Source organism: Necator americanus, chromosome II (genome assembly GCF_031761385.1).
Source record: "Necator americanus strain Aroian chromosome II, whole genome shotgun sequence".
In the NCBI taxonomy this organism is placed as follows: domain Eukaryota; kingdom Metazoa; phylum Nematoda; class Chromadorea; order Rhabditida; family Ancylostomatidae; genus Necator; species Necator americanus.
The window spans coordinates 2,149,605-2,162,324 of NC_087372.1; the positions used below are offsets into that span (position 1 = coordinate 2,149,605).

The 12,720-nt window shown below is 41.3% G+C and overlaps 2 protein-coding genes across 3 annotated transcripts; both read right to left on the bottom strand.

The window, feature by feature from the left end:
- Positions 1-346: 346 nt before the first annotated feature.
- Positions 347-980, bottom strand: RB195_016629 (uncharacterized protein; the record flags this gene model as incomplete). Its single annotated transcript, XM_064183243.1, has 3 exons — positions 347-559; positions 784-872; positions 950-980. The coding sequence occupies 3 exons, from the start codon at positions 978-980 to the stop codon at positions 347-349; spliced, it is 333 nt and encodes a 110-aa protein (XP_064039124.1).
- Positions 553-10,719, bottom strand: RB195_016630 (uncharacterized protein; the record flags this gene model as incomplete). Of its 2 annotated transcripts, XM_064183245.1 has the most annotated exons (23): positions 553-559; positions 784-872; positions 1,435-1,446; positions 1,571-1,615; positions 2,157-2,277; positions 2,346-2,475; positions 2,529-2,718; positions 4,314-4,379; positions 4,445-4,583; positions 4,997-5,120; positions 5,214-5,417; positions 5,477-5,661; positions 6,184-6,246; positions 6,315-6,487; positions 6,577-6,710; positions 6,826-7,011; positions 7,121-7,207; positions 7,878-8,073; positions 8,220-8,351; positions 8,772-8,870; positions 9,157-9,312; positions 9,381-9,503; positions 10,702-10,719. In XM_064183245.1, the coding sequence occupies 23 exons, from the start codon at positions 10,717-10,719 to the stop codon at positions 553-555; spliced, it is 2,679 nt and encodes an 892-aa protein (XP_064039125.1). The 2 variants fall into 2 exon arrangements, with proteins under 2 accessions (XP_064039125.1, XP_064039126.1); XM_064183244.1 differs by lacking the exons at positions 553-559; positions 784-872 and having other exon boundaries at positions 1,436-1,615.
- Positions 10,720-12,720: the final 2,001 nt, after the last annotated feature.

A 12,720-nucleotide genomic window follows, 5' to 3' on the forward strand; every position in this document is an offset into this window, starting at 1 on the left:
CAAGGATCCAAGAGAAAAAGAACTAATCGAATGGAATTGTGAAAAAGGTCCTGCCCTCATTAGGAACAGATCTTTTCTTTTTGTTGTCACACATCGTGGACATTAAGAACAATAAAAAAAACGACTACACAAATAAACATTGTCAAGTTGCCGAAAAATGGCTCATTCCTGTCCGAATAGAAATCAAAACCACGAAAGAGGTTCGAGTAGCACTATCAACAAAAAAAAGCCGACCCATACATAACAAATCGAATCACAAACGCAGAATTATGAAATACACATTATAAAAACAGCAATCAACCGTACATTGCTAACGGAAATGAAGAAAAAAGTTCAACACTGAAGTCTACAAGTAATCACTGAGGATATCGACCATTTGTTTGGATTTTTCAATAACATTAAACAATGCACATGAACATGGAAACACAGGGAAACACTTCGCCGGAATATTGATGTGGATGTGCGTTCCGCAGCAATTTTGTGCAGTATAACATGTGAGATAACGCTTTACCAGTAGCACGTTAACATCAATCCTTAGGGTACAATTTCTAATTACCAACTAAATATAAGCAGATGAAGGTTTTTTGGAACACGTTTTTCTGAGGCTTCTATGAAGTAAACAAACAAAAACAGTGAACTCGCTAAATGATTTTCGAGCTCGCAAAATGTATATTCAAATAATCAAAGATGTTCGAATTTTAAGCCAAGGAACTCTAAAAAAAATCAAGAAAAAAGAAACGGAGAAGAATATAGAAAGGAGGGGGAAGAAAGCGAACAACTGACCGGTGTTGACGAAATATAAAGAAATAAAGAGAAGGCCAGCGAAAAACCATCGCGATGACGAAGATCAATGAAGAACTGAGACGCAAAGCCTAAAAACGAATGTAAAGGATCTGACTACGAAGTAATTTCGACAGTTTAATCTGTTCCAATGTATATGTGTTCGAACTCAGCTTCAATCGACATGTAACGTCAAGCATCAAAGAAATACAAATAGTAGGGTGTAACTTCCGTTACAGCACCATTTAATATAAATGGAAAATTAAATTGTACACAATCTCAAAAAAAAAAAGCGCCGAGATCTATCTTCTAGAATGGCATAAGGACTCTACTTACAATAAAGTAAAAAGATAAAGTGTCTGGCGTTAATCAATCCGCTTGGGATCCCCAACCAAGTTCACTTCAATTCAGAATCGTTTGAGGTTTACGAACGTGTAACTGGCCTGCACAATAACTTGCGGTGGCTAGCCGATGTGTTAAGTCAGTGTTTTTATCCTCCCAGACAAGCCTGGTATCAATTTATCGACCCGTGAAGGATGAGAGGCTTGGTTGACATTAGGGCTGAATCGGACCTCCGATAGATCATGCAGACAGCGGAACCTCTTGCCGACTGCGTTACACCCGAAAAAAAATTGAATTTTCGAAAAATCCTACCTCATTTTGGAACTACACGGAAATCAGTGGACATGAGTGCACCCTGAAGAGAAGAGCTAGATATACTGCTGCCGTTCGAACTGGAAGGACTCGCAGAGGAAGCCGATCCTGCCAGATACCCGCCTCCTCGAATGACCCGTGGCGAGTCCGCCGTTGTCGAATCAGGTAGCGAGTCGCGGACCTGGAAGAATTGAAACTTGGGGGCTTGTACTCACAAATCCGATTGAAGTAGTTGAATTATTGGGCAAGAAAAAGTTTCAGAAAACGATTTAGAAGTATAGCTAGAACAAATAATGCCACAACGTTTCCCCTTCAGTTTTCTTATGCACCGACAAAGTAAAAACGCCTTTTGGACGGGCCTCTATCCATGTACTTCCTATTACCAGTCTTCGAAATTAAAGGAAGTGTATGTGTGACCAGAGATCCTTCAGTCCCTTACCACATGTAGGTCAGGAGAAAAATTTCGTTACCAGTGACTGTGTGTTGAGGAGAGTTTGCGGTGTGTTCGCAGCCTTCATAGATGTATCCGGATCATTTAAGAAAGACACCAGGCAATTATTGCAGCCTAGCATTAGAATTCACATCCGTCGCAATTTCTACATTTGCTGAGCGGCTCTCCTATATGTTATGAAAAATTTCCTTAGGATACAATGTTTCCGTAGAATGCTGCGTAAGAGAGGAAACTTTACAGTAAAAATAATCAATTTCACCTATGGACGCACCGCCACTTCGATGGTGGTTGAATCCACTGTGGGAGATGTGGCTGTAGGAGTTTGTGAAACTGTTAGCGCATTTGTTGGAGGAGCCGAAAGCGATAGCACACCCGTAAGCGAATTGGAACTGCTGAAAAATGCTGCATATAGGGTAACAATCAAACATACTCGATATCCGGTAAGATGATGGCAACTCACTTGCTTGCAACGCTATCTGGTCTAGCTGGAACACTTGCGATTACGTTGAAAGGGGCATGCAAAGAGTTCCCAGTAGAACTTGGAGACCGCGAATTTGAATCGTTGAGGTATTGAAGAAAATGACTTGACACTGAAAAGTCTAGCATTAGACATAGCGCTAAGACGAAGACAAAAAAAGCTTACGTATGCCGTCATTGCTATTCCCGTTACTAGCGATAACATTGAGGAGAGTATTACATTCATCTTCCGGTCCAGTAGAAGGGATTGCAGCTCGAACAGGCGCACCACCGCTCAGCATCGATGTTGGGATTGGTGTTACTCTTGGAGTTGTTAGAGGAGAAGCAACAACGGAACTGCATGCAGAAAGTGCTTGCTGAAACGGTAAAACAATAAAATCATAGGAAGTTACAGGCTATTCAATTAAGTATAGTCGACCCAAAACGACATGAAGCACGGAGCAGTTGCGTACGCGGTTGCGCTTGAAGTGGCGCGGAGGAGAACGCGGTTGAATCCAGATGGGACCGTCGCGGACTGCAGCAATGAACGGTGTTAGCAGGGCTCCTCAGCCGATCCTAACCGCGACGCTCTATCGCACCACCACAGTTGTGATAGGGAGAAGCCGTACCCTCCTCAGGTGAAGGGGGTTTAGCCCATGGGGTGCAGCTCAAGTTAAGGGGGTCGTTTCGCCAACCGTTCAGAAGTGAAGGGAGTTAGTGGTGCGCAACCGCTTACGCAACTGAACCGTGCTTCATGTCGTTTTGACGCTACTACAGTTTTAATAACTTGTAAAATGCATTGCATTCGTTGCGTAAACATAGGCTCAAATTGGACTTTTTTCAACTTGTTCTTGCTTCCATACACTATTTGTAGAATGATTCACAATTTGTTTTTTACGGCTACGTATAATATCATCGACGATGCCAACAATTTACCAACAAACCAAATCAATAAAAGAACTTTGTTAGCACCAAAGGCCATCAGAAGCAAACTCAGAATGCCACTCACTTTTTTCTTTCTAAGTCATCCTAACATAACATTCAATCCTGACTAATTGTGATAGCGATGAAGCGACGAATGTACGAACAAAAGCTCCTACCACAACCAACTACCAACCAATTTTTATAGGCGATTGTCTCTACGAACAAAGCCTAGAATTTTTTTTTACGAAGAATGAGAAATAGGGCGGGTTTGATCAAGGTGCCTAAATCGGAATCACTCACTGGTCATTTTGCATCTCGAACGACTAATATTTCAATGAAATCGATAATAACAGCTTAGCAAATAGCAGATCAATCTCTATAAACTGAACATTAGGTTTGTTTTGGACAAATACTCCACGATCACCCTAAGAGTTGCCGTCTTTGCTAAAACTTGGGGGAGCGGAACCCGATGTGTCGAGATATGAAAAGGAAAAAAAAAACATAGGACAGCAGAGTAGAGCAGTTTTTTTCCTGTGCGCAATCCCTCTGTCCTACATGACGAATAACGGATTTAAAATTAAGCCAGATTTTAAAAAAAAACTCTTAAACAAAGACGATAATATAAAAAGGACCACTCCAGTTTCGGATATTCACATCGAACATTTCCACATATAAACTCTTATTACATAATATGTAAAAATGAAAGTGTTCCTGCTGGTGGCAAGAATTGACCTTTCTATGTGTCACATCATGTTAATCATCCTGCTCGATCACTTCACTCTTCAGACATTTTATCGTTCAAAAAGCTACGATGAATCATCTTCTTAATAGAATTTCCCACTGTCCAAGTGAATCTCTGCACTACATGTATGAGAATTATCTCACTGATAGTGAACATTGTCCCCATACCTCTGCACATCTACGCTACAACATATTTCTATAGAGATGTTTGGTTGACGCATCATTTATGGATAGCGTAACCATGTAAAATAAGAATCCGTAATCCCTTAACTGCTCAAATATTAATAACCCCCGAATCGATACTGACCTGAACCTGCATTTCATATGCTTTCTTCATAGCAACCGGATTGATCGCCTTCGGTGCAACCAACTTCTGCAAACCACGATAACATAGCCACGCTCTTGAAAGAAACTGCACAAAAAAGCTTGAATTCTCACCGCTGACTGCTCAGGCTTCGTCACAAACGTACGAATTGGTTGAGGAGCAAGCACTTCACCAGTTAGGCTCGGCTCGCTCATAACATCTTGACGGACTTTTCCTGCTTGGTATTGCGTTTCGACTTGTTCCAGAACCTTGCTAAAACCACCAATTCTTTAAAGAAAAAGGTCATAGCTATTTCTACTCTATTTTCAGACCAATATCAATTTAAATATTGTTTTAAAAGCCAGAACAGGAAATATTTCTACAAATTGATCCATTTTAAGGCAAAGAACTACTTTTCTGAGCATAGTACAGCTCCAACGCAATAACTGAACAAAGGTGCGCTTGGACATCAGGACTTCACAAACACTAACAGACTTACATACTTTATAAGGAACATTGGAAATTCCTACTTTTTTATTAGAAACGTTTTTCATAAAAGGAAATTGGGAAGCACGAGCCAGGTCTTATATAAAAAATACCATGATATTAATGAACAAGTCCCCGACACTTTGTTTCCCGACTCACTGCACTTTCAGGTCTTTGTTTTTTGAAGCGACGATGACTACCTGAAACTTATCGTCGTTCCATTCGCAGTTGTAAACTTCGTCGGACTCGCCAAATACGCTGTTCCATTTCCTTCCAATCTCCGCAATTGCGAAACGACCGCATGTGGAGGCGATGTGTCGTTTTCTGCAAAATACTGACTATAAAAACACTAACTGAAAACATTTACTTCCACACAATGTCCACAAGAAGCTAATGTAGTGCACAAGAACGAACTACCTGTTGTGCCAGAGCCAGTAAGTCGAGTCAGTCCGTTCAATGTGGCTTGAGTAATTGCATTTGGATTACCAGCATGGGCATTAACGGAATGAATTCGCTTGCGACTTGAAACCATGGGTGCACGACTTTGATAAACAGCACTGGACATCAGATCTCCTCGACTCAACGGTGACAAACCGGACAAAGCAGCTGCCAACGTTTGCGCTAAAAGGTGCGTTGGAAGGTCATTCCGACAAACAAATCCATAAACTTCAACCACATACGTTGTTGGGCATAGGAATTAGTGGGAATTCCATTTCTTTCTGGTTGCTGGAATCCAGCCGTAACTCGCGTTGCATTACGAGAATCGACAACCAATACGCCCAGTTGTTGTTCATCGCCTCCTGCACTTGCTACGGTAACACGACGAACATTTGATGGAGCTGTAGGTGCGGCTGATCTCGTACTGCTACAACGGATTAGTTTCAATAGAGGAAAAAGTGTACAGAAACTGCAACCACAGGAGTGTAAAATGAATTATAGAGTATTTGGAACAGGAAACGATCGACGAAAATCGCACTGCTGTCGAGCAAACTGTGTTCGGCACGAAGAAAATGCGAGATTTATGAGCAAAGTCATGTGAATAGCAACTAAGGTAGACCTTTTTTGAATAAATAAATAAACATATATCTTTACCGGGTGGTCGGGATACCCCACATTATGTGAGTACATTTCCACGGTACGAGTGAACATTGTTGAATCCGACCATCAAGATAAGTCTCAAGAATGTAAATACTTACTGGAAACTTTTTTGAAAGCTTGTTTCTATACGAGCATAATTTGAATAAACATCAACAAAAACAAGAACTAAAAACAGCCGCTGGGTAGCTGTGCTCGAAATTGATGAAGATTGATGTCTGCTAGTAGAAACGAGAGGAAAAACAAAGTTCTAGGGAAAAGAAAAAACTATCAAAATAAAAAACTTATGCACCTTGACTGGACAATTTTCACATATCGATTGCCATCCCTCTGCAGAACGATGCGTTGTCCTTTCCTATAAAACACACTTCTTAGATACTTTATGAGAAAAATCACTTCTTTAGACTTAATACGAAAACTAACTCAATAAATTCAGTTCGCCTAGCTTGATCTCCAGCAGACAGGTCTTCTCCAGCCAATCCACTGTTCCATCCACCTTCAGCAGCACGTTCCACGATTCGCCTCACCTCTTCATTCGTACTGCTGTTGGCAGAATCTCGAGATGCATGTCGACTTCGCTTTTCGTTAGGTTCCTCCTGAAAATGTTATACAGGAATATGTTGCAACATAAAAACTAATTCGTTCGACTTATAGCAGAGAAAAGGCCTAGAAATAATGAAGATACCTCATTCTCAGCTCCATTATATCCCATAAGTGTATGTTTTGATTCGCTATTTACACCAACCGTTACCACAGCGCCCACCTGAGGAATTGAGTTGGACGACCGCAAAGTACCTGAGGTTGTACCCGATAAATGACCTGAAACCAATATAGGTGCGCCAGAAACGTAATTTTCGAGAAGAAGTCCACCCAAACACCCAAAATACAAATACACCAGTATGCAAAGAAGAAGATCACAAGACAAGAGAATTACATTCTGATTCTGCAAGAGCTTTAATCGCTGCCATTGCACTTGGAGGCGGAGAAGACGGAAGACTTCCATCTAGAGGTGAATTAGTTGAGGAAATTGTAGGGATCCACGATGAAGGATCATTCTTTCGTAAAGCAGACTGCATGACGGGCCGCCCATTTGTGAGAGAAGAGCACGTTACTATCGACGCTTCAATAAATAACAATTAAGGAGCTAACCCATTTGGCATCAAACAAAGAAGAGCTCAATCACCGCATAATTGTTGTTGAAATCTATGTTGTAGAAAAAGAAAACTCACGTTTTGTCAATGTTTTCAACTCAAACGCCGAAAACACACCGGTGCCCCAAATCCCTTCTGGACCCATATCGCTCATCAAAATGTCTACTGCAATGAAACAAAAGTAAAATAAAGAACACTCAAATATTCAACTAAACAAGGAAGAAAAGTATGCAACACTGCATATTGCAACAGAATGAAGAATAAAATCGAGCACTTTAGCCTATAACCTTTACTTCAGTTCCACCTATACTCCTTTGCACCCTACTGTTCTGGCACAGCTTATCTCTGAAAGCATTCCTAGCTAACTTGGAAACAAAATTGAAAACTTATCGTTCTTTATATAGCACACGCAGCGTAGCTTCTTCAAACTTTTAACCTGTGTGTTCTTTTTTGGCGAACATACAGTCATGACTAAAAACGAGAAAATATTCCATTGCTACGCGGAAGAAGTATGGATTCTAGCGTGGATTATACTGCTTATAAGGTTACGGACTATTACTATTACGAACTGTGAGTGACATTAGCTGCATATTTTGGACTATCAACTTAACATCCTTTCCTTAGGACCTTTAATCACGTGTGCTGCGAAGACGAAGCGTTACACAAAGACTTAAATAAGTCGAACGTGCACACATTTCGAGTTACAAAGAAAGAATGGAAAGTCCATTGGATCCCGTTTTGTGAAACCCATAACTGTAAACGGATTAACAATTCTCCTCTGTACAATAATATTACTCGCTAAGTTTTCTTCCCGTAACATAAACAAAACTCTCACCTTTTTGCTTATCTTCGGATTTTTCGTCGTGCACGTCCTTTTCGTCTGGATTACCGGTACGGATAAAATTCGCAAGAAACAAATCTAGTTCTCGTACGGCTATAGAAATATGATAGGGATTGACGCAGACGGCAGGAAAAACACACTCTGCACACTTCTCCAGGCGTTCACTGTCCGTACTTTCGAGAGGAATGCCCTAAAAACAGTCTTTATTGGGCAGAAGTATAGAAAAAACCCATTATGAAGAAAATTCAGCAGCTAGGAGCAAACAGGACATCCCGTAATTCCATCGGTGTAGCATTCTTAGTACGTTTCATCCACTCTAACTCAGGAAAAACTTACTTTAAAAAGGATAACCATGACCAAGTCTAATCGCCAGACTTTATCGGCCTGCCTCAAACAATCGATACGCCGCATCTTTCCTTTTTGGTCCGGATTGGACAAGACGCACACAGCAGGCTGTTGTCCCGTTACCTAATGTATTAGGTATTATAAGAAGAAGAAGAAGAAGAAGGAGAAGAAGAGAATTTGGATGTGTTAGAAATGACGATACTATAAGCCGCATGCTGAAGCTTTTCCTTCTTTGACCAGATTTCTGTGGTCCTCAACCACATAAGTCTCAACACAGGACCTTCCATGATGTTCAGTTTTCATCTGATTTGCACAGATTTCACGCTCATTCTAAGTTTAATATATGTCCTCGGAATTACAAGATCAAGTATAAAGAACTCACTGCCTCTACGTTTTCATCTAGTACGTTTTACACCACCTTACCGTACAATACGCTCTTTCAAACATTCACCGCTAGTATTTTTGCCGGAACGTAGACCATTAGCCGCTCATAGACTTTTTTTTTCTCACCCAATAATAGGTAACAAAAACCAGTGCACTTACCGAAGAGACAAAGTCGTCACGATACTGAGGTTGGATGTCCTTCCTGAGCTTCCCCAACAACCGTGCCGCCCACTTTTGTTTCAGTTCAGCACGTTCGTTCTGAAGCGAAGCTCATGAATGGGCATAGTGAACGAACAAATTCTTTGCCATAAAGAAAATAATCACTACAAAATGCAACACTTTCCATACAAGGAAGTGCATTTTCTTCGAATGAAGTTTTAAAAGTGAAACTGGGATATATTTCGAAATGAGAACTGGTAATAACTCAAAACGAATACATGATAATGATTACACACCAAGTGAACAATACAACATAACTCTAGTTGACTTATGACTAACTAGGAACGTGTTTATTTACATAGAAGGAATACAGACGGTAAATTACCATCAATTCATCTTTGACACCAGTTTCCTCCTCCAGTGTCATTCGTTTCTCATGTCTTTTGAAATAACGCCGTTTCGCCGCTTGCAAATTGAACCAAACGTAAGAAAAATCCTTGACGTAAGGTAACAACGCTTCCACAAAAGGATGGTATTCATCCTTAAAAAGTTGGCACTAGCACACTGTGTACAGAGAAAATCAATAGAAACGGATCCAACAAAACTTACAACACCACTTGGACTGAACTGATTTGTCCAATCACCCGATGGTGGTGGCATTGGGTTACGTTGCAGTTGTTTCACCGCTGATACAACACCCACCTCTCGACTCGGAGAGCCATCGATGTCCACCTGAAGAATAATCGTCGTCAAAACAGCGGAACTGGTCCAATTTCATTATTCATAAAAAAAATACATGCATCATATTGTGCGAAATGCGAACACAAGACAAAACATGATGGTCACCAGAAGTTCACAACGGATTTTTGCCTGCCAAACAAAAGAAAAAATCGAAATTGAGCTCCACAACTAAACTATCCCTTTCATTATCTGAGGTATGAGGTAAAGATGCATAATATCTTCCGCACCTCTTATGACTAAACGGTGAAAACTGTCCAAAATACAGTAGAGGTCCATTTATTTCAAGCAGTTGGTTTATTAATAAAAGATCAGCCCTTCTGACGGCAAAACTGAGTTCTTCGCGATCACGAGATGAGATAAGATATTTCAATTTGACTGATGCAAATCTAGAGGATTATTCTTGTCTTGAACGGCCCAGGGGCATTTTTATGAGAGTAGACAGGTAGCCACCAATTTTTTGTGATTTGCTCCGTATCAGTTTTGATGCATCCATTTGCAGTTTTGATGCATCCACTTGGTGTTTTATTAAAAATTATGACAATAGTTATGTATTTATTGAGATGGTTCAATAGCTATAAGAACATACGAAATCAGAAAACCGTTCTATTACGATAAACACCTTAAAATTAACTCATGGTAGTTGAATTGACCTACAGTGATTGAACAAATTAGTGATGAACTCCTGAGAAGTACATGAGATTTGGGGGAAAATGTAATTGGGGCGACTCCACCACGCTCTTATTTCTGGAAGGTCTATCTTCCTTTTTTTCTCTTAGTAACTTTAGCTTACAAGTCGAGATCCTCTAAGGATAATGCTTAAGTTCTAGAGCCCCGAATAAATTAGTTTACTTCCAGAAAGAAGAGCCCGGTTAAAAGCCCCTCAACCACACTTTACCTGAACTTTGCATGTTTATTCTGCCATCAACTGCCTAAGAAAGTAGGACTGCTGCTCAGACCAAACCTAACCTCTAATTACTGAGAACGAGAGAATACAAACCTCTTCAGTCACAATATAAGCCGATTATCTGAAATGTGTACTTCGAAATCCGATAACATTTTCTAATCGTCGATGACTATACCACTGCTTTGTTACGAACCTCATCAATAGTTAGTTCAGCCTTTTTTTTTCGAAGCGAAGCAAGTAGATGGGAAGTAGGTAGATATGAGGTCATAATTTCATTCCACTCACCTCCAGATGTCGATCCATCGCAGAGGTGAAAGTCTGTCGTTGTGAAATCCACGCAGAACGAAGGCGATGTTACTGTCGCGGTTCAGTTTTAGAACACGGCGTTAAATTATCATCTAAACCATTTCAATTGGATACACCATGGAAACAAAAAGATCCTTTACAACACCTTGAACCATCAACGGTTTCAAGTGAAACATAGGGAAAAAATCTAGCGTGTTACAATTGTAAAACATAAATCACAAGTTGTGATGAGGATGAGTAGGAGGAAAAAGCTGTATCTCTGCTTATTAGCTCTTCACTGAACTTGGCGCCAGGATGTCTGCAGGAAAAAACAGCACGTGGAACCTGAAGCGACAAACTAGTAGTTCAATGGTTTGTATGCTAGTACAATGGCCACACGCAAACAATCGAACCAAACCAATACAATCAATACGACAACGCTGCAAAACGAAAGCGAGAATTTTCTGCAAAACATCACATATAAAACATTTAGCTGAATGACAAGAAAATGTTGCAAATGACAAGTAAAAACAATCAATAACAGCAAAAGTTGGTGTTGAACAGCAGGAATGGCCGCATATAAGTGTCATCGGAGGTGTTAACAGCTAAGGAGATGGGATTAAGGAATGGAACAAGGGAATATACGACTCATATCCATAACTTAGCAGCACGTAACTAAGCGAGCACCCCCATCCCCACTCTGATCTACCTCAACTCGACCGCGGCCCGCCAGCGAGAGATGGAAAAAATCGATAAAACGCGACATCACCTAACGAAATTGACACTGAGACCATTGTTTTACTCGATTCTTAGCAGCCACGGAAAACCCCGATAACTGCTGAGGAATACAGTAAATCTGGGGCTGAGCCAAGAAAAATTGGCAAATTGTCAGAAATTTCTGCAAAAGATCGCCTGCGAATCTAGGCTACCGTAATCCGGACACGGGTGAGTTTGAGGTGGAGCAGGTTTCCGTGCGCTGCCTCAGAAGTGAGATTCTGACCGTGGGTTGTGTTCTTTACGTATGGAGCTGTACCGGGTTTACATGTGAATGGAATGAAAGGCGTGGTGAGCACTAGGGCGGATTCGAACCTCTGGTCGATCGTACAGACAGCAGAGTCTCTTGCCGACTGCGCTACACTCGCTCATCTTTTCCCATAATCCGAGAATTTTATTGTCGGGAGGCAAACCTCCATGAGGGTTCTATTTTGATTACCTTGGTGCTGTCTATGTGCTTGTTTCACACAAGACCATTTATATTCTGTTCAAGGCCTCACTGAGATGTGGAAGAACTACCAAATTCATCTCCCACAGGTGGACATTGGAGCAAAATCGACACCGTTACCAAACCATGCCTGATCCGGGACCTACGGGCTGTGAGGATCTACACCTCGTGATAGTAGTTTAGAACAGCTCAACCTCGACATGATCACTGAACTTTACTCACTCCAGGTTTTTTTTTTATTTAGTCGGATCAAAACAATCTAAAGCTCGGTGCTTGGCGATTGTGGGACCCTCGCTGACTCAGCGTATCCCTGTGGGCCGTAGTCCCAGCCGCCACTTTTGACAGTAACTTTTTACGCGACTCTATCGAGATTTAGGTCGTTTTGATCTGACTACGTCATTCGTTGCTCGAGTATACAGAACTAGAAATGAGCATAGATCGTTATCAAATCGCACCATACATAGGTGTTTATAGTCAGCGCCAAATATGTTCGAACGAGTGAGCGCGACGCAGCTGTTGCAACCGCAACGAACACTGTCTCTCTGCTTGACACCTGCCGCTCTCCTTGCCGTGTTCTAATCGAAAGCGCATCGCGTCCAGCCGTTTCAGCAGGTGCCGCGCTGCCCATATGTGTGACCGGAGGACCGAATTACGCGTTCGATTAGAGCGTGGATTCTCCTGTTAGGCAGAGAAAGTGAGTGAAAGTGAGTGAGCTACGGCGGAAGTGTTGCAGATACGCCTAGCAAAACATATAGCCGGCATTTATTCGTTCTTCCGCTGACTATAACAACTATTTC